Source organism: Macaca fascicularis, chromosome 2 (assembly GCF_037993035.2).
Source record: "Macaca fascicularis isolate 582-1 chromosome 2, T2T-MFA8v1.1".
Lineage (NCBI taxonomy): Eukaryota > Metazoa > Chordata > Mammalia > Primates > Cercopithecidae > Macaca > Macaca fascicularis.
The window spans coordinates 153837273-153858060 of NC_088376.1; the positions used below are offsets into that span (position 1 = coordinate 153837273).

At 53.0% G+C, this 20788-nt stretch overlaps 2 protein-coding genes and 1 long non-coding RNA gene across 8 annotated transcripts in view; 2 read left to right on the forward strand and 1 right to left on the reverse strand.

Annotated features, from left to right (window-relative positions):
* Positions 1–3834, forward strand: part of PLXND1 (plexin D1) — a 52071-nt gene extending 48237 nt beyond the window's left edge. For all 5 annotated transcript variants that reach the window (XM_045385665.3, XM_045385666.3, XM_045385668.3 and 2 more), the window contains 4 exons: positions 470–617; positions 1823–1963; positions 2348–2422; positions 2611–3834. In XM_045385665.3, coding sequence (XP_045241600.1) covers positions 470–617; positions 1823–1963; positions 2348–2422; positions 2611–2727 — 481 coding nt within the window. In that variant the 3' untranslated portion in view covers positions 2728–3834. The remainder of the gene's footprint in view (positions 1–469; positions 618–1822; positions 1964–2347; positions 2423–2610) is intronic.
* A 638-nt stretch (positions 3835–4472) lies between these two features.
* LOC141409711 (uncharacterized) lies at positions 4473–10680 on the forward strand. 2 transcript variants are annotated; one of them, XR_012431534.1, is made up of 3 exons: positions 4473–4612; positions 5237–5298; positions 10543–10680. It is a non-coding gene; the product is annotated as an uncharacterized lncRNA (long non-coding RNA). The 2 variants fall into 2 exon arrangements; XR_012431533.1 differs by lacking the exon at positions 10543–10680 and adding an exon at positions 5934–6064.
* On the reverse strand, positions 7582–16165 carry H1-8 (H1.8 linker histone). The gene is made up of 5 exons (XM_065539522.2): positions 16037–16165; positions 11684–11943; positions 9706–10039; positions 8249–8313; positions 7582–7951 (listed from the first exon to the last, which is right to left on the reverse strand). Exons 1-5 carry the CDS (start codon positions 16122–16124, stop codon positions 7706–7708), a joined length of 993 nt encoding a protein of 330 aa, XP_065395594.1. The 5' UTR covers positions 16125–16165; the 3' UTR covers positions 7582–7705.
* Positions 16166–20788: the final 4623 nt, after the last annotated feature.

Below are 20788 nucleotides of genomic sequence, written 5' to 3' on the forward strand. Positions count from 1 at the left end.
GGGTGCACATGCCCAGGCTGCTGAGTCACCGGGTGGCCTGAGGTGGGGTTGGGGGTGTTGCTTACCCGCTCTGGCCTCTCGAGGACAAGGCCAGAGCTCCAGGCCCTGCCCCCCACAGCCCTGCCACAGCTGCTCTGCTAATGCTAGACTTCCTGCTGCCTGCAAGGGTTCAGGGAGGAGCCAGGGGTGCCCGGGGGCTGGCACCTGGTTCTAATGAGAACCAGGACCTGGCTGGAGGATCAGCAGGGGGTTGGGGGTGTAGCTAAGCCCTGCAGCTCCTGCCTTGCTCCAGCAGGAAACCCGGCTCTCAGCCCCACTGCCACCTCAAAGGTTCCCAAAGGTTACATCTTGTGACAAGGCCCCAACCTCAGGCCCTTGAGGGACAAAGTCAGCTGTCTTCTCCATGACTGTCCCTTGACTGCTTCCTACCCCACCCTACCCTCACTGCCTTTGTCACCCTACCCCACAGCCTTCCTCTCCGGTTCTGGGTGAACATCCTGAAGAACCCCCAGTTTGTCTTTGACATCGACAAGACAGACCACATTGACGCCTGCCTCTCAGTCATCGCGCAGGCCTTCATCGATGCCTGCTCCATCTCTGACCTGCAGCTGGGCAAGGTCGGCTGTTCCCAGAACCAGGCCAGGCCCGTGCACAGGGCCAGAGTGGGGTGCCGACCGTGGGTGGCCTCCTCCACTCTCTGAGGCTGAGCTCAGAGATCTTCCTGGGAGGGGAACCGAAAGAGCTCAGGTCTAGGGCATATGGGATGAGTGACTCATTCAGACAGGGAGATACCTAGAATCCAGTACCTTCCATCAGAAACTCTGTATCGCTGCAGACCAACTGCACCTGCCATGGCTGTGCCTGGCACTGGCTTTGAAAACAGGCCAGAGAACCTGGTGTGGGAAAGCCAGTATGAGCTGGGACAGCCTGCTCAGTCAGGCACAACATCATCTGAAAACCAGGCCAGGCTCTGGGCAGCAGACCCTAAAAGTCAAAAGCCATTCAAGCGAGCATTCAGTGAAGGAGTGGGCAGAGGGGTGACGGGTGACTAGGAGCTCTTGAGATTCATGCGGTGGGTTGAGGGCACACAAGGCTCTGTCTGGCTTTAGAGGTTGAAGATAAAAGAGGATGGCCTTCCAGACCGAGGGAACAGCACAGGCAAAGACAGGGAGGCGGGAAAGCACCCGCTTGCTGTGAGTGGGGATGAGATTGTATCATTAGAGCTGGCACTGCAGGATTGGTCCAGGTCGTGCGTGGCCCTGCATTTAGCCCATGCATTTCAGAGATAGACCATGGGAAAGAGAAAATGCCATCGCTCCACTACTTCTCACGTACTGCCTCCGAAGGCAGGATGCCCGTGACTGACAAAGAAACTGGGAGTGTTCTTGGCACTTCTTTCAGGCGTTAGGAGCATGTGGTGGGAGACATTCCACTGAGCCAGCACTCAGGCTTCCAGAAATCCTAGACACCAAGACCTATCATCCTGAGAAGGACACATCCTTGTTACATGGAACGGGCTGCGGGCAGTGAAGAGCTGGCACGCCGGTGCTTTTCCCCCTGAAAGAAGTAGCCCCCCCCTCCCCCCAGGTCATTGTCCTAACAATCCTGGGGAAAGTAGGCGGGGCAGACAGAGCACAGTGAGGAGCCCCTGGTCTGGGGCCGGCTGAGTACAGAGACGTTCAGTGACCGGGCAAGACTCTTTGGGCCTCAGGGGCCTGCTAAGATCACTTATGTGGCAGGAGGGATGAGGGCTCATCCAGAAAACGACCAGATCCGTCCGTCCTTCAGCAGCCATCTAACACCCTTGCTATTCTCTGCCCAGGATTCACCAACCAACAAGCTCCTCTATGCCAAGGAGATTCCTGAGTACCGGAAGATCGTGCAGCGCTACTACAAGCAGATCCAGGATATGACGCCGCTCAGCGAGCAGGAGATGAATGCCCATCTGGCCGAGGAGTCGAGGGTGCGGCGGCTCGCGGGGGGTCCCTGACGAGCTGAGGGATCGGGGGTTGGGGGGCTGGGCCTCAATGCCTCCACTGGAGTAAGGGCAGGGAACGCAGCGGGCATTTCAGAAGTGGCCGTGGCCTCTTGCCAGCCTGCAAATTCATCACGCCTTTTCCCAGAGCTTGAGGCATGGGGGCAGGAGAGCACCCTCTGGATAGAGAGGAGCTTGGAGGTCAGGGTCCGGGAAGCTGTCTTCACAGGACTTGAGGGGCCTCATCGCTGAACTGTGCTGTGGGGGCCATGTGGAGTTGGGGGTATTTGTGTAAACAGCTGGCTTTGCTGGGGCCCGGCTCAGCTTTGACCACTGGGCTAACGTCCTCCTCCCCGTCCTGCCTCCTTATAGAAATACCAGAATGAGTTCAATACCAATGTGGCCATGGCAGAGATTTATAAGTACGCCAAGAGGTATCGGCCGCAGGTGAGTGCCCCAGGGTGAGGCATCTGCCCTCGGTGCAGGTGAGCTTCCTACTCAAGTACACACATCTCAGGGTGCTTGCCCCTCACGGACGGATGTCACTTGTGGTAGACATTCAGGGCTGTGTTCTCCTCCACGAACTGAGGCAGGGCCACCCGCCATGGCCCGGCTGACTCCGCTGCTCCCCTCAGATCATGGCCGCGCTGGAGGCCAACCCCACGGCCCGGAGGACACAACTGCAGCACAAGTTTGAGCAAGTGGTGGCTTTGATGGAGGACAACATCTACGAGTGCTACAGTGAGGCCTGAGACACATGGAGAGCTGGGCAGGCTGCTGCGGGGAGAAACGGACGCCCCTGAGCCTCAACTTGATCTTCTACCCCATGTCTGTGACTCACGCTGGGGAATACTGAGCAGAGACGTCTGGGGCATGGGCAGGAGGAGGGGCTGCTCTTAGCCAGGCAGGGGCGCCCCAGCCCTGACCCCTGGGCACCTCCATCCCCTCCCACCTATCCCCAGATCAGTCTCCGGGACGGGGGCCAGAGAGCTGGTCAGCCTCTCCCGTCTGCCCAGCATGGCCTGCACTGTGCCCACCCACTCGCTTCACAGCCTCCAGCTGGTCCTGCTGCCGAGAGCCCCGCGCATCCAGGCAGCCAAGCACAAAGAAGGGGAGAGGAGGCCACCAGCCCGGAGGCTGCAGCCCAGAAACTCTACCTCATCCACACTGGTGCAGGGAGCCCTCCTTGAACCGACCTTTGATTGGTTTCTGCTTCAACCCCCAAAATGTTATCTCCACTTCCCCCTCACCCAAAGAGGATCCTGGCCACAGACAGTTTCAAGTAGTGTCAGATTTTTGTTGCTTGGGCGGCTGTTGGTAGAGTGGGCAGTGCCCATGCCATGGGGTGCTCTGTGGGCTCCTCCAGGAGCAGGGAGGGGGGAGGGGAGGGGCGGGGGGCACAGGAGCTGGGAGCCCCGTCTCCAGGGAAAGGAGAGGGGGGTTAAGATGCACCAAGGCTGTAGCTGGGCTACTTGATCTTGCTGAAAGTGTTTCTAAAGATAGCACCACTTTTTTTTTTTTTTTTTAAAAAAGCTTTTATATGTTAAAAAAAGTATCATGCACCAACTGTGAATAGCTGCCGCTTGCGCAGAGGACCCGGGGAGGGGTCCCGAGAGGCTCCCCATGCAACACTGGAAATGACTGTTCCAGAGAGCGGGCAGACCTGGCAGAGCGCCCCTGGCACCTGAGACCGCCACCCATTCCACTCCTGCCAGAAGCGACCCTCTGTGGCCGATGGGCCATGCAGGCCCCTTGCAGCCAACTCAGCCAGTGTTGGGACTGGCTCAGAGCCCATGGGGGCTGGAGGGGGGCAGTCGGGACTCTGGAATCTTCTTTATAATAAAAGCCTGACAGACAAACCTACTGTGGGCTCCAGCCTTTGTCCCGAGATAGCCAAGCTGAAGAACGTGCAGTTTCTTTACCAGTTGGTGAGAGAGAGGAGGGAGGGAGCCTGCCATCCCTTCTGTCTCAGCTGCACTCTTGAGGTTTGGGCAGGCACCTGACTGGCTTCTGAGAAGGCAGAGGCCAGATGATGAAACGAGACAGTGCAGGCTGCGTGCATGCTGTGGGCCTGGCCCGGAGCTGCCATGCCTTAAGCTCTGAGGATACCCCGGGACCTCCAGGAAGATTTCACAGCTACTGTGTGTTGCCTGCAACTGGGTGGGCCCTGCTCCTAACCTCATCTCTAACAAGCCCATGAGGAACGTGCTAGCATCCCTACATGACAGACGCAGCAACTGAGGCTCAGCACAGCTGAAGCATTTCTCAAGGTCACACAACCAGAAAGAGGCAGAATGGGGACCAGGCCCCATGCTCCTTCCAGGCCAGAGTCTCCACAGTGGTCCCCCAAGTGGGTGGGGAGGCCAAAGGTGACCACCCTGGAAAGGGAACTGACACTTAACTTGCCCTGAATTTCTCATCAAGCTTAAAAAATACATAGCATTAAGCCCATTTCTCAGACAAGGAAGCAGGCAGTTTAACCTCCAAGCCCAGTTTAACCCTAAACACTGTTCCCCACAGTACAGGCTGTTCCTCACCCCTGCCCACAAGAACAATGAACCTGATGCAGACATTCCTTTCCAGCCCTGCTGGCTCCTCCCTGACCCCAGGGAAAGATCTCGAGAGCCAGCTCCAAAGGTACAGCAACTCCATTTAATTTCTTGCTTTTGTGAAGGAAAAATAGTTACACATGTATTTATCAAGAGTAAAAACTAGGACAAAAGATTCATAAAATTTAAACAAAATCCCACAGATACCAGTTCTAAAATTAATGAGAACAGAAAAGTGAGGAGAAAAGTAAACAACCTTTTGCTTTAAAAATAGCTTTTTCCTGCAGTGGCTTCTGTGTGGAAAGATAGTCTTTATCTTTCACATTTTCTATTCTGAGCATTGATTCCTTCTTATTAAGCAGCAGATTTTCTAATTTAAGTTATCAGCACATTTGATAGCATTTTGAGGGTGAGAGGGGTGGGTGTGATTCTGGAATGAATACAGGGTTCCCAGAGAAATGTAGGAAGCACAAAAAGCGTGAAGAAAATAAAAGCTGCCCTAACCCTTCGCGGCGAGCGTTTCTGAGAACGCCACCTGCATGGGGTGCTTGGGTGGGGCGGGGCCGAGGAGTGAACTCAGGATCAGGGTGTGCACACCATTTTGCAACCTGATTTTCCCCCATGCGACAATATGTCAGTAACATCTTTCTATGTCATTAAATATTCCACAGCCTGTCTTAATGTCTGATTAACATTCAGTTCCTCCTTGAAGTTTAGAAATGTATTTGCAAATGGAGGAAATCTCGTTTCCAGAGTCGTTTCTCAGCACAGAAGGTAACCACCTTCCATGAACCAGCTATAATCCTTATCTGGGGCTCTGAGGACCTGGCAGCTGTGGGCAGGAGGGAGGCTCTTACCCTTTGAGGGTCATAGGAGGCTGGGGCCCCCTGATGTAGCATCCTCACACTAAACGCCTTTGAAAAGGAAAGAAGCCATTGCAGCTAAGGGAGGTAACTTGCCCAAGGTTTCATGGACGCTAGACACCTCCCACCCCTGCCCCCAGCTCATGGACATGAGATGCCCACTCATGCCCCCCACACCGCAGTCTGCCTGGAGGTGCCTCCCACAGCACCGGGTCAAGCCGTGAATGAGCAGTGGCAGGAGCAGACCTCTCCTCAGGAAGCACCAGCCCAACCCCACTCCGCCATCTGCTCTGGGGGCGCTTCTGCGTCCTGCTGGCAGCCACATTACAGACACCCCAGGGAGGCTGTCAGCACATCTAGGCAAAGCCGGGATTCCAAGGGGAGAGGGTGGGGTGACGGAGCAGGGGCAGGAAGGGAGCGGCTGATGCCCCATGCTGAGCAGCCTGCTTCCCTTTGCACCCTGTCTGCCCCCTTCTCAAGTCCTGTGCAGTTTGTTTTTGATTCCCTTTCGTCCACCCCTTCCTTCTCTCTGTCCTCCGTGGCTAGGCTGCCACCTCTCATCAGGACCATATCTCGGCAGCCTCCCGGCACGTGCCGAGTCCTCACCTCAGGAAATGGTCACCCAGCAGTCACCTAGCTGTCTAGAACCCAAACTGCAGACTCATCAGTGACCCTTCCTACATCGAATCCATCAGCAGAGCCCGTTCACACCATCTTCAACAGCGATCCAGAATCTGCCACTTCTAACCCTCCTCTGCGAGCATGTCCTGGCTGGCCACCCCTTCATCTGGGTTGTAGCAGGGGCCTCCTTGAAGGCCTGTCTGCCTGCTCACATCCCTGCAGAGACTGTTGCTTGCCGTCCTCTAATGGTTGCCTATAACAATTAAAGCCCACGGTGCTTGCCCTTGGCTTACAAGACCCTACGTGATCCAGCCGTCATCTACCCTGCAGCCCTTGTTCCGGTGAAAGGAGGGGGATCTGTTTAGAAAGATCTATTGCTGCAGGACACACCACCCCAGTACCTAGTGGCTTAAAATAACAGCAGTCACTTATTTTGCCCACGAATCTGCAATCAGGGCAGGGCTTGGCAGGAAAAGCTTGTCCCTGTTCCACCAGGTTTCTGCTGGGGCAGCTCAGTTAGGGCTGGAAGACGCAGTTCCAACACGCTGCATTCAGATGGTGGCACGTGGTACCAGCTGGTCAGAGAGTTCAGTGAGGGCTGAAAATTGGAGTCCTCAGTTCCTCTCCACAAGCTGCTTGGGCTTTCCCATAGAATGGTGGCCAAGTTCGAAGAGTGAGTATCACAAAACAAAAAGTGTCCCCAAACACAAGAAGTAGAAGCTGCCTTAAGGTGGGACCCAGAAATTGTCACAGCATCATTCTCACTGAATTCTACTGGTCAAGCATAGAGCCTGGAGTCAAGGGGCAGGGACACAGAGCCTGTCTCTCCGTGTGAGGAGTGCCACGGATGTTTTTAAAGCACCTTGGACCTTGTCGGAGAGACCCCTGTTCTTCTCTTTATTGGGCTCTAGCCACAGACTCTCCTGCAGCTCCCAGCCTGAGGAGCATGTTCTCACCCCAGGGCCTTTGCATTCACTCTTCCTTCTGCTGAAATGGTACCCCCTCCAGACACAGGTCCTTGCTCAGACAGCCCCTCCAATGCTGTCTAAACTAGCAGCCAGCCCTACACACCCTGCTGGATGCCCAACCCTACCTCTTCAGAGCACAGGCACTGGCTGGGGAGTAGGACACCTGTTGGCTGTCGCAGCACCTGGCCCAGGAGCACTCGGGAACCAGTGGCTGAAAGGTCTCCCTCTCTTCTCAGCTACTCTAATCCTTCCTTTCTACCGCCAGAGGGTTCTTTCTAAACAGATCCCCTCCTCTCATCCCACCCCTCAGATGGCACCCTCTGCCTCATCTGCCTGACAACAGCTACCCATCCTTTAGGATCAAAAGCCACCTCCTCCTGGCAGCCTGATCTCAGGGCCGGGTTACTCTCCCTCCACCAGCCCCTTTGCATCCTGATATCTGATATCTATGCCACAGCCCCATACAGCACACAGTCTGTATTCCTGAGGCAGAACCTCCTATTAGAGCCCCAGCATTGACCAGGTAAACAGCAGGTGCTCAGCGGATGTTCATGAAGGACCGAATGGCCAAATCCTTGAACCTCAGCCTCTACCCACACCAGTTGTGAGGAAAAAGAAACAAAAGTCTTTATTGATAAATAGCTTACAATGAAATAAATAGAGCAGTGGTTTGTTGAAGAATAAAAACTAGGGCAGAGGCTCGGTTTCTCTCCACCCCTGCCTTTAGCCCTAAGCTTCAGCCCTCTGGCTGGACACTTTGGATGATGAGGCCTTGATGGGCAGCCCAGCCTTTCTCGGGCCCTTGGGGGCCTCTGTCTTCCTGGACAAGTGTGCAGGTACCACCTTGGACCCACTGCCCTTAGCAGGAGCAACAGCCTTGGTGTTTGGCCCCTGCCCAGCTTTAGGGGCCTTGGCCTTGGCCTTGGCCTTGGCCACCACCTTCTTTTTGGTCGGGGAAGCAGCACCATTCTTGACCTATACAAAAGCAAACCGGGAGCAAAGAGACAGCTGGGAAGGGCTGAAATCCCAGCTCGGTGGCTCTGGGTACACAACATCGCCCTTCTAAGCCTTAGTCTCTTGTCTGTAAGACGGGGATGGCAACACCCCAGGGTGCCGGGGGAGTAGAGAGAAGAAGATGGTAGACTGTGCTTTGTAGGAAAAGAAATTGAACCCGATCCCTGGCTGACCTTTCCAGAGGCTGAGTGTGGGATGCCCAAGCTCTGGCCTGTTCAGGGCAGGCAGCCAGGCTGGGAAAGTCATGCAGGTGCCTACCTTGCTGGCTGTGGGTTTTGAACTCTTACTCCCAGTGGTGGTTTTCCTGCAGGCCTCAGCATCTCCTGGAATGTGATGGAGGAGGTTTTGTAGGGGAAGAAGGTGGCACTGCTGGTGGGGCAGGAAGTTTCAGGGACTCTGGAACCCCCATCCCTCCTGGGTCCTAGGTCTTCACTCAGCTATGTGACATGGGGCAAATCATTTAGCCACTCTGAGCCTCAGTGACTAGTTTGAAGACTGGGAATAACAGCATGTCCCTCACAGAGTGGCTGGAAGGTTAACCGAAGCACTTGCTCTATGCAAAGCACTAGTGCTCCAAGCCCACCGAAGCCAAAGTCTAACGGGCCTGTCAGCTCGAGCCTTTAATTTGTCTTCCGCCTGGCAGCCAGAATACTTTTTCTTTCTTTTAAGACAGGGTCTCACTCTGTCACTGTGCTGGAGTGTGGTGGTGCGATCTCAGCTTACTGCAGCCTTGACCTCCCAGGCTCAAGCGATCCTTCTGCCTCAGCCTCCCAAGTCGCTAGGGCAACAGGTGTGCAACAACATGCTGGCTAATATTTTTATTTTTTGCAGAGATGGGATCCCACTATCTTGCCCAGATTGGCTCTAATTCCTGGGGTCAGCACTCACCTGTGTGACAGAGCAAGAGCCTGTCTCTAAAAGAGAGAGAGGAAAAAAAAGAGTAACTCTAGCCCTAGCTGCTTCCTGTCAGAATCCTTCCACAGCTCCACATCATCCTCCAGATAAAACCCTGATTCCAGCTGCCCTTCACACCTTCTCCTTGCCAACACTGCAGGTAGACTGAAATATATACAGTTCCTCAAAAACTCCACCTCCTTGTGTTTTGTTTTGAGAGCGAGTCTCACTCTGTCACCCACGCTGGAGTGCAGTGGTGCGATCTCAGCTCACTGTAACATCCACCTCCTGGGTTTAAGTATTTTCCTGCCTCAGCCACCCAAGAAGCTGGGATTATAGGTGTACACCACCATGCCCAGCTAATTTCTGTATTTTTAGCAGAGACAGGGGTTCACCATGTTGACCAGGTTGGTCTCAAACTCCTGACCTCAAGTGATCCGCCCACCTCGGCCTCCCAAAGTGTTGGGCTTAAAGGCACAAGCCACCATGCCTGGCCTAAAAATTCCACCTTCTTTATGCCTCCAGGCCTTTGCAAAGGCCCTTCCCCTGCTTGAGACACCTTCCTCCAGGAAGCCTTCCCTGACCCCTGCCTCAAGAATGAGTCACGCTCCTGGTTTCTGCTTCCCCCTTCATAACCCTTGAAATGTCTGCCTCCTTCCCCCAACTAGCGACCATGAGTTCCGTCTCTCCAGGTCAAGCCCAGCACTCAGGGCACATGCACTAGATAAGGAAACCCCTCTCCAGAGCTGGCTCCCCGAACCTACTCCAGTGGCTGTCAAGACCCCCATTCCCACACCGCCCCCTAAAAGTCACACAGCTACCTTGGCTGCTCCTGCTGCCTTTGGCCTTTGCCTTCCTGCTGAGCCCGCCGGCACTGGAAGGTTCCTGTATGGCCTTGTCTGGCTTGGGGGGCACCTTCCTAGCCTCGCCCGGCTGTGGCCTGGTGTCCTTGGCCGCGCCGCCTTGCTTGCGGGCCTTCTCTGTGGCTGCACCCGGCTTGGGAGGAGCCTTCTTCACCTTGTCGACGTTGGGAGGGTCCTCCTTGGCCTCGCTTGGTTTCTTGGGGCCCTTCCCCTTGGCCTCGCCCACTCTCCTGGGGGCCGTCGGGGGGGCCATCTTCCTGGGCTGGATTTTCCTCTTGTGCTTGGGAACTAACTGGAGGAGGACACAGGGTGGGCTGAAAGCAGAGCCTCAGGTGCCTCACACCCCCCACCCTCCGTAAGACTCCGAATGGGAGGCCTCATTCCAAACAGGGGGGCTGCTCAGGCAGTGAGGGGCGGGGAGAAGTCACGAAGCCACTGTCCTTGGAGGCACTGTCTACTATGATTCTAGGATCTCATGATCTCTCAACCACCCACCCTGCCCCTGCCACTTTCCCACAGATTGTGCCTCTGGACTCCCCCTCCCTCCCCACCCTGAAGCTCTGTCCTGCCTCATGCCCCATGCCCCATACCCCCGCCACCTTGCCCCTTGACACTCAGCAGAACATGGACCAAGGTCAGATGGCTCTGGGCTCACAGCTTCATCTGCCCTCCTCCAGCCGTGTACCACAGCTACATCTTCTCTTCTTTACAGTGGGACCATCACCAAGGGTGTGAGCGGCAGGGGTAGGGGAGGGCTCCTGGCAAGCTGTTTCTTTCCTGTCCCCCAACCTTCAGGGCTCCCCATCACCAAGACTAGAAACCACCTTCACCCCTCAATTGCCAGCACACCGCATCAGACACCCGACACCCCTCTGGCTCTTCTCCCTGCCCAGCCGCCTGGTCCTGCTGTGACGCGAGTCCAGGCTCTGACCCACGCCCAGGAGTTCTACTAGGGTGAGACTTTCTGTGATCTGTCACCAGGTAACCACAGGGACCGGCTTGGGGTAGGCTGAGAATGTTCCCCAGTGTTCCATGGCAACTGTCACGGCAGCTGCTACATGCAGGAAGTTGGGCAAGATGCAGGGGGCCCAGCAGTGACAAGTCAGGTCCTGGGTCTGGTACCTGAGGTATTCCTGGTGGCTGATGACAGTCCTGATGCTGGGGTGCAATTTCGTCCCAGACCTGCCTCAGCTCTGAGTGACCTGGCATGCATCCCCTCTTGGAGCCTCTTTTTTTTTTTTTTTTTTTTTTTTTTGAGACAGAGTCTCGCTCTGTCGCCCGGGCTGGAGTGCAGTGGCCGGATCTCAGCTCACTGCAAGCTCCGCATCCCGGGTTCACGCCATTCTCCTGCCTCAGCCTCCCGAGTAGCTGGGACTACAGGCGCCCGCCACCGCGCCCGGCTAATTTTTTGTATTTTTTAGTAGAGACGGGGTTTCACCGTGTTAACCAGGATGGTCTCGATCTCCTGACCTCGTGATCCGCCCGTCTTGGCCTCCCAAAGTGCTGGGATTACAGGCTTGAGCCACCGCGCCCGGCCTGGAGCCTCTTCATGAAGATGAAACTCTCCCCTTTGAAATGCAGGACATGGCTGCTCAGGGAGGTGCCAGCAGGGGGAAAACCCTTTGCTGTGGTGTGGAATTCCAGGAAGGGACTACGTGCCCAGGACCCAGAAGTTAGCACAGCTGGCACAGTCCCTGGGATCCCAAACATGCAACAGTTCACCTGTCCTGGACACCAATAGGGGGACTCTTGCAGTGGGAGCTCAGAGGGGGCACACTACCTGCCTTCCTGGAGGAGAGGGCATCTCGGCTGCGACTACAGGAGGAACAAGTAAGGGGACCGGAGGGGAAAGGCCTTCCAGGAGAGGCCGCAGTGCTAACAGAGGCCAGGACCCTTGCTCCAACCCTGGGCTATGTCTTCCCTGAGGGGCGCTTACTTTGAAGCTGCCAGTGGCCCCCCTGGCTTTGGAGTTGAGGGGCCTAGTGAGAAGGCCACGGCGCATGCCAGTGGCCAGCGCCTGCTTCAGCAGGTACTTGAAGCGCAGGACGTCCACTGTTGGGTACTTGTGCAAGATGTAGAGCTTGATAGCCGCCACCGACGTGCCCCGGCGCTGCTCCCCTGCCTGCAGCGCCTCCAGCACCATGCGCAGCACTGGGGGGTGGCGGCGTCCCACTGGGAAGCTGCTGTGGCTCGGGCCTGAGGAGAGATGGCAGGCCATCACCCAGGGCCCAGTCACAACTCATTGGCAGGCATCAGCTGGCCCGTGGGGGGTGGGTGAGGGCCCAGCAAGGGTCAGATGCTCCCCTCTCCCCAAGACACTGACCGCTGGCATGGAAGCTCCCAGACAGTCTCTCCTCAAGGCTTATTAAGTCTCTCTTTTTTTCTTTGAGACACAGTCTCGCTCTGTCCCCCGGCTGGAGTGCAATGGCGTGATCTCAGCTCATTGCAACCTACACGTCCTGGGTCCAAGCAATTCTCCTGCCTCAGCCTCCCAAGTAGCTGGGATTACAGGTGCATGCCACCATACCTGGCTGATTTTTGTATTTTCAGTAAAGACGAGGTTTCACCATATTGTCCAGGCTGGTCTTGAACTCCTGACCTCATTATCCACCCGCCTCAGCCTCCCAAAGTGTTGGGATTACAGGCGTGAGCCACTGTGCCCAGCCAAGTCTCTCTTTTTAAAGAACTGAGTATTCCTTTAGAAAAACAAATCTAAATTGAGTGAATTTTCTAGATGTAACTATGGGTTTACAGGACCTCCAGGGGCTATGTGCACATTCTCAGAGGCACCCAGACTGAGAGACTCTCCAGGGCGCACAGCCTGGTTTCTTCCACAAATAAGAGGGAAAGAAAAAGTGGGAGAGGCACCCTATAGACTAAAGATCCTTAGGAAACCTCTCAACCAAATTCTCATTCCCAGAGCAGGATTTGAACAATCCAACTGGAAAAAGAAAGGCAACAGATAAATGTGAGCACTGGAAGGAAATACTGGATATTAGGGATAATATTGTTTGAGGTATGCTAATGGAATTACAATTGCTTTTTAAAAGGTTCTTATCTGTTAAAGGTAAATATTATAAAATATATTTACAGATGAAATGATAAATAAATCCAGCATTTGCTTTGAAATAACCCAGCAGATGAAACAAGAGCGTCCGCAAGCTGATGACTGTTGGAGCTGGGTGATGGGCACAGTGGAAGGGAGTTACAGACCATTTGGTATAGTCTACTTTTGTATCCATTTGAAAGTTTTTTGTTTTGTTTTGTTTTACTGAGACAGGGTCTCAATCTGTCACGCAGGCTGGAGTGCAGTGCCACAATCATGGCTCGCTGCAGCATTGACCTCCCCAGCTCAAGTGATCCTCTCGCCTCAGCCTCCGAAGCAGCTGGGACCACAGGCACGCCCCACCACGCCCAGCTAATTTTTGTATTAATATTATTATTATTTGACACAGGGGTCTGACTGCATTGCTCAGGTTAGTCTCAAACTCCTGTTCAAGCTATCTTCCCACCTCAGTCTCCCAAAGTGCTGGGGTTACAAGCGTGAGCCACCATTCTTGGCCCTGAAAGTTTTCATAATAAAAAGTTACCAAAAAATTCCACTCTTAGGTATATACCTGAGGGAAATGAAAACACACGTCCACACAAAAACGTATACATGAATGTTCATAGCAGCGTTCTTCGTGTCAGCCCAAAGATGGAAACAGCCCAAACATCCATGATGAATGATCAACAGATGAATGAACAAAATGTGGTCTCTACCCATCCCGTGGAATATTATCCATTCATACAAAGGAGTGAAGCCCTGGCTACGACATGCAGGAGCCCTAAAAACATGCTAAGTGAAAAAAAGCCAGTCAGAAAAAGCCACATACTGTCTGATTCCATTTATATGAAATGTCCAGAATAAGCAAGTCCATAGATGCAGAAGGCAGATTGGTGGTTGCCAGGCTGGGGAGTGGGGGCGGAGAGTGACTGCTAATGGGTACTGGTTTTCTTGAAGTGATTAAAATATTCTAAAATTGATTATAGAGATGGATACACAACTCTGAGTATACCAAAAGCCATTGTACACTTTAAAGGGTGAATTGTATTGTATGGGAATTATTTCTCAATAAGGCGTTATAAAAAAGTTGCAAATGAAGTAGGATCAAGGGTGGGGGGAAGCATGAGAAGTTGTCAGTCACCATGAAATGCATAAAAGGGATTAAAATGTGAAACCGGATTTAAATGTGGTAACTGGAAATGTTGACTTCTGATCAATCTGCAGAATGTAAAGACTTAAATTCTGGGCAATATCGTGAGACCTCGACTCTACAAAAGTCTTTAAAAATGAGCAGAGTGTGGTGGTGTGTGCCTGTAGGCCTAGCTACTCAGGAGGCTGAAGTGGGAAGATTGCTTGAGCCTGGCAAGTGGAGACTGCAGTGAGCTGAGATCACACCACTGCACTCCAGCCTGGGTGACAAAGAAAGATCCTGTCTCCAAAAAAAAAAAAAAAAAAAAAAAAAAAAGACTTAAAAAGTCTATTGGCTATATTAAAAATGTTTTTCAATAGAAAAAAACAAACAAAAAAAACAAACAAAAAAAACACCTGAAACTCTAGATCTAGAGCAAAATTATAAAGAGACCTAATCCAATTCAACCCCTGCTGGTTCCTGGCCATGACGAGCCCAGTGTGGGAATATTCATCTGGGGGCCAAAACCGTTGAGTTGGTGTAGTCCTGGGTCACTCCCAGGTTCTCAGGAGTTTCATTCTGCCCTCTAGGCCTCAGTCTTCCCATCTGTACAGTGGGGATGGGGGCCTCTGAGGAGGTCTGAGCCCTCCCAGCTGCAGTGCTACAGGGCTTCCCAAGGGTCTTCACTTGGCCTGACCTCAGGAGCAGCTCCAACCCCTCCTCTGCTTCCCCCAGACCATGTCTGTCCCAGAGAGCCACCCCCCAAGAGTCCTCCCTCAGGCCTGTCCCCTCTCACCCCAGCCCCTCATTCGGCAGCTGTTCCATGCCTGCCGTGTACCAGGATGTCCAGAACAGAGCTCAGGCCCCCAAACCTGCCCTTCATCTCTCTTCCAGGAATGCCCCACACCCCCACTGCCCATACCTACCCAACATCCAAGCAAGAACTGGGGGCATTCTGGGCCCTCTCCTCCCCACCATACTCACTTGAGGCCTCTCCATAGGTTTTTCTCTCCATATTCTGGCCTCTCCTCTCCAACTACCCAGCCCCAGCCTCCTCCCCACTGCCTCTTCCCCACCCCATGCATTCTCCTCGCTGCATCTCACACCCCTCACCTCCCTGCCTGAAACCGTCCATGGTTCCCGTTCAATATAAGAGCTGACCTAACCGAAGACCGCCTTGGAGGCCCTGTGTGATGGGCCCCTCCTCCCACTGCTCCCCCAGCACTGCCCCAGCACTTCCCTCCTTCCCAGAAGGAAGATGCAGCTTCCGAGACAAGCTGCTGGTGCGCTGGCCTCTGGGCCTTAGCCCATGCCGTTTCCTTTGCCTGGGATGCCTTTCTCCTCCTGGCCATGCAGGCTACTCTCACCCATCCTTCAAGGCTAAAAATCCACCTTGGTTTGGATACCTCTGACTTCTGACTTCCCAGTTAACTCTGCCCTTGTTCTTCGTGGCACCGGGACCCCCTCCCTATCTTCCTCGGTGTCTTGGCAAATAGAACACTTCCCCTGGCTGAGGCACACCCATCCTTCAGGGTCATCTCTTCTGGGAAGCCTTCCCTGACGTCCCAGAGTGGGTTAGGGGACTCCTCTGGGCTCCCCCAGCTCTGGATGACCGCCACTGAAGCACACACCACATTAGCAAACAGCACCTACCCACGGGCTGGGCTTCCCCATCAGACTGGGAGGTCCTCGAGGGAGTGAACTGGGCCTGGTTTGCCTCGGTGGACCCTCATGTCCAGATAAGCCCTGAGGTGTTTCTTGGTTGAAAATTGGAAGGCCTAACTCTGCATAAAATGTTCCTGCCCCAGTCCCTCCAACTAGCTGCCCACAGCTGCAGTCCGGCTATGGGCTACGGTCTCCAGCACGAAATGGGCTCCAGCTGGGAGGCCCTGTGGCTCTTCCCTGAGCTTGGCCGGCCCCAGCCCCCAGCCCCTACCTGGCCTTGCTACCTGTAGGTCAGCTCTTCAGCCAAAAGGCAGTTGAGCTCAGCAGCTGGGTGCTGGGTGGGTGCTGGGGCCAGGCTGGGAAAGGACGAGGAGTGGGGGTGGAGTGTCAAGGGTAACCCAGGGGGTGGGCTCGCCGGGATGAGGCAGGGGTTGCCTCCTCTTGCTCACCCGGCTTTTCAGATTCAGTAGACTTGGATGATCCTGCTGTGGAAGTTGAGGAGGGTGAGATGTCGCTGGTGACACTCCCAGGAGCCATGAGACCTACAGGTGCAGCTGGCAGACCCCTCACCCAGGTGTGAGGCTGCCGGGCCTGCCCGCTAGGCTTATATACCAGCAGCCCACCCCCCCCCCCTCCCCCCACCACTCCAATCAGCTGTGATTGGGCTGGGAGCACTCCAAGCTGCTGACTGGGGCTGTAGGTGTGGGATGGGGCACAGCAGCCTGCCTTCTGTAGGGAGCCCCAGCTGGACTACCCACTCCTGTGTAAGGTTGGGGGCGTCGCTTGACTTCTCTGGGTCTCAGTCCCCATGGTGCAATGATGGGAGCTGAGATGCTTGATCTCTCCTGTGCCCTCTGCCCACCAGGGGCTGGAGATGCTGATGAGGAATTGGGGTCACCTGTGTTGTCAGGAAGGCCGCTGAGGCGGCCCTCTAATCTTGCCAGGTGGGCAATGGGCTGCCCCACGCCACTGCTGGCCTCAGTTTCTCAAAAAGTAGCAGTTGGAGGCAGCCCAACTGCTACTTTTGCCCAGAGCACATCCCCCTAGATCAGAGTAGCCCCTTCTGAGGCCAGCCAGGCTCTCTGGGCCTGTGCCCGCCTTTGGTTTTGTTTTTAAAGAAATAATATGGGAGGATGCTTAGCAAAAATCTTCATAGATAAGGACAACATCCACTGGGACAATGGACAAAGAATGTAAACAAGCAATTCACCAGCCTAAAGGCTGAGGAACAGGAACAGGAAAATGGACACTCAACCTCCTTGGCATTTGAGAAAATTCAAATTGAAACAATGGTGAAATACTACTTTTTCCCATCAAATTGACCAAAAAAAAAAAAAAAAAAAAAAAAAAATCCAAGCGAATACCCAAGGCCTGGCTAAATCACACCCTTTCTGTAGAATATTCTCTAGCCATCTAAAATGACAAAGTACGCTGGTGCAGGGACTCACGCCTGTAATCCTAGCACTTTGGGAGGCTGAGGTGGGCAGATCACCTGAGGTCAGGAGTTTGAGACCAGCCTGGCCAACATGGTGAAACTTCATCTCTACTAAAAATACAAAATTAGCTGGGCGTGGTGGCGGGCACCTGTAGTCCCAGCTACTTGGGAGGCTGAGGCAGGAGAATCACTTGAACCTGGGAGCTGGAGACTTCAATGAGCCAGGATTGAGCCATTGCACTCCAGCCTAGGCAACAAGAGCAAAACTGTGTCTCAAAAATAAATAAATAAAAATAAAATAAAATGACAAGGTGGATTAAAACAAGGATGAGGGGCCAGGTGTGGTGGCTCATACCTGTAATCCCAGCACTTCGGGAGGCTGAGGCAGGAGGATCGCTTGAGCCCAGGAGTTCAAGACAAGCCTAGGCAAAAAAGTGAAATCCTGTCTCTACCAAAAAATACAAAAATTAGCTGGGCATGGTGGTGTGCACCTGTAGTCCCAGCTACCTGGGAGGCTGAGGCAGGAGGATTGCTTGAGCCAGGGAGGTCAAGGCTGCAGGGAACTGTGATCACACCCCTGCACTCCAGCCTGGGCTACAGGGTAACACCCTGTCAAAAAAAAAAAAAAAAAGGGAAAAGAAAAGAAAACAAACAAGGATGAGGCTGTATTTCACACTCAGCAAAATGGCAAAGATGTAAGTGTCTATCAATACTGAGTGACCAGGATTCAAAGAAAGTATGGCTGCTGGGGGTGGGGAGTGAGTTGGTAGCTGCCTTAGAAAACAATTCAGCAATGTTTCATACAACTAAGGAGGGACTCACTCCACAACCCACCCATTCCACTCTAGGTGTAGATCTGAGACAAATGTATACACTTACATGCAAAGATGTTCATTTCAATCTTAGCAGAAATTCAGAACAACATAAATGCCCATCAGGTGGAGAGTAGACAAGTAAACTGTGGCCTTTTCTCACAGTGGAATAGCATGCAGTAGTGAAAAGGAGTGAACCAGAATGTATCGGAGAGTATGCCCCAGCTACTGAGAAGACAAAACTTGCGTGTGTGTGTGTGTGTGTGTGTGTGAAGGCACAATAGTTCTTTTTAATTTTTTTAAACTTTTTTTGTTTTTGTTATCTTGCCAGTCACAAGCAGTAGAAAAATGTTCTGAATGGATTCATACCAAGGTAATAGTAGAAGTGGTTACCTCTGAGGAAAGGATGGGTTTTAAACAGACGTGCATTCTTCTCTAGGTAGTCTCTTTATTGTGGAATTTTCCTAGAGGACTCTCCATCACCAGAGATCTGGACTCGGGGAGGCTGTGGCCATCAAAGTGTTCTAAAGTGAAATCAGATTTCACTCCCCTGTCTAGCACCCTGCATGGCTGCCCACTGCCCTTGGGTGAAAGTTCATGCTCTTCCGTCTGACTTAAAGAGCCTCCTCCCCACTCAAATCCCACAATTCACCCACACTGTGGCTCCTGGAATGGGCCATGTGTTGATATCAGGACCCTTTTGTCTCCTCTGTGTGTGTTGAATTGATGCAGAATTGCCCCCAATTTTTCACTCCTGCCCATATCTATGCCCATTTGCAATGCAACTTTGCAACCCCTCTCACATTTCTTGTTTGTTTGTTTGTTTGTTTGTTTTTTGAGACAGGGTTTCACTCTGTCACCCAGGCTAGAGTGCAGTGGTGCAATCATAGCTCACTGCAGCCTTGACCTTCTGGGCTCAAGTAATCTCCCACCTCAGTCTTCCAAGTGGCTGGGACTCAGGCACTTGCCACTATGCCTGGCTAATTAAAAAAAATATATATATATATATATGTGTGTGTGTGTGTGTGTATATATATGTACACACTAGAAATTATATATATATACTAGAAAAAATATATATGTATATATATACTAGAAATGGAATCTTGCTATGTTGTCCAGGCTGGTCTTGAACTCCTGGCCTCAAGTGACCTCCCACCTGGCCTCCCAAAGTGTAGGTATTACAGGCATGAGCCACTGCACCTGGCCCCTCCCACATTTCTTAAATCTGAGCGGATTCCTTACATCTTATGACTTGCTTTGACCAATGGCAGAAGTGATGGTATGCCAGTCCCATTGCCATGTGAACTAGCCCTAGCTAGCCTGCCAGATGCTGAGGCCCATGGCCGTCACCCCTGTTACCCGGCCATCTGAGGGTCAACCAGCGAGTCCCCAGCCAACCCTCCAGTTGACCACAGATGCTTGCATGAGCCCAGCCGAAATTGACCAAGCTTGGTTCAGATCAGCAGATCCGTCTGGCTCATCCAGAGTCATGAATGACATGCAGTTTGTTGTTTTAAGCCATGAAGGGTTGGGGTTGTTTGTCTTGCCGTATAAGCCAATTGATACACTTGGCCTAGAAGGCCCCTCTGTACGCACTGCCCCCTTTCTCTGGACTCTTTCCCATTCATCTTTTGGCCTCAGTGTAGATGCTGCATCTTCAGAAAAGCCTTCCCTGGCCCCTAGAAGGTTAGGGGCCCCTCCTCTGGGCTCTGCCAGGCCCCAGCCTTGCTCCTGGAGAGCCTCAAGCGCTCTGAATCGCAGCTCTGCCTTCTGTGTCTCCAGCCTTTGTGCTCTCGGGGAGGAGCGGGGCTGTATCTGTCTTGTTCCTGGTAGTATCCCTGGTGCCCAGGGCAGCACCTGGCACACAGTCGGTGCTCAGTACCCATTACTGTGATGCCTGGAGGTCCCAGTGCTGGAGGCCTGAAAACCATCTTCCGGGACTATGCTGGAGCAGGAGCCGAAGCAAAGAGGCAAATGGAAGTTGGCACAAATGGGGGCAGCAATTTTGATCACATTTATGGGACACTTCCAAGAACTGAGAAGTAGAGCAACACTCAGCGATAGAAACATTCCCACGAGCTTCATCCGAAACCCTGCTCCCGGCTGTGCCAGGATCGAGTTTCGCATTCGAAGGGAAGAAGCTCTAAAATGTGCTGCATATTCTAAAAATTCCTCTAGAGGATTGCCTTTTTACAGGGAAGTGGTAATTCTGAGCATCAGACGGGCCGCTTGGTGAGCTTCTGTGATTTTTTTATTGAGGCCTATATGAAATGTAACTTCTGCTGAGAACTAGTTATGAAACACTGAATGGGGTCGGCCTACATGTGAACTTCCCTACAGTTCTGAAGATCGCAGTTGTGAAGATCACAGTTCTGAACTTTTGGAAGCAGTTTTAGGGTGTCTGCTTTGTGTAACTCCAGCCCCTGTAACATCAGGACATTTGTGACTTTTCTTTCCTGACTTTGAGTCAGTAAATGCGTAAAGGGCGGGGTAGAATAACTGCCACATTCGACGTCCATATAAATATTTTATAGTCACTATTTTATTTATGCATGGAGAAGCTGAAGTTCAGAGAGGACCTGCACTTCCATCTTCCTGAGCTCCTGGGCTGCAGCCTGGAAGCCCTTTGTTTTAGTGAAGAAATAGGCCATAGGCCAGACATGGTGGCTCATGTCTGTAATCTCAGCACTTTGGGAGGTTGAGGCAGGTGGATTACTCGAGCTCAGGAGTTCGAGATCAGCCTGGGCAACATGGCAAAACCCTGTCTCTACTAAAAATACAAAAAATTAGCCGGGCATGGCAGTGCACTCTTGTAATCCCAGCTATTCGGGAGGCTGAGGGAGGAGAATCGCTTGAACCCAGGAGGTGGAGGTTGTAGTGAGCTGACATCCCGGCACTGCACTCCAGCCTGGGCAATAGACTGTGTCTCAAAAAAGAAAAGAAAGAAAGGA

Bases quoted from the DNA above. Each gene is read 5' to 3' on its own strand.
- H1-8 (XM_065539522.2), bottom strand. From the start codon at position 16,124: ATGGCTCCTGGGAGTGTCACCAGCGACATCTCACCCTCCTCAACTTCC. The intron at 10,040-11,683 runs GTAAGCGCCCCT...GTCCTCCTCCAG, and splicing joins GGGCCACTGGCAGCTTCAAA to TTAGTTCCCAAGCACAAGAG. The intron at 7,952-8,248 runs GTAGGCACCTGC...GCTTTTGTATAG, and splicing joins CAAAACCCACAGCCAGCAAG to GTCAAGAATGGTGCTGCTTC.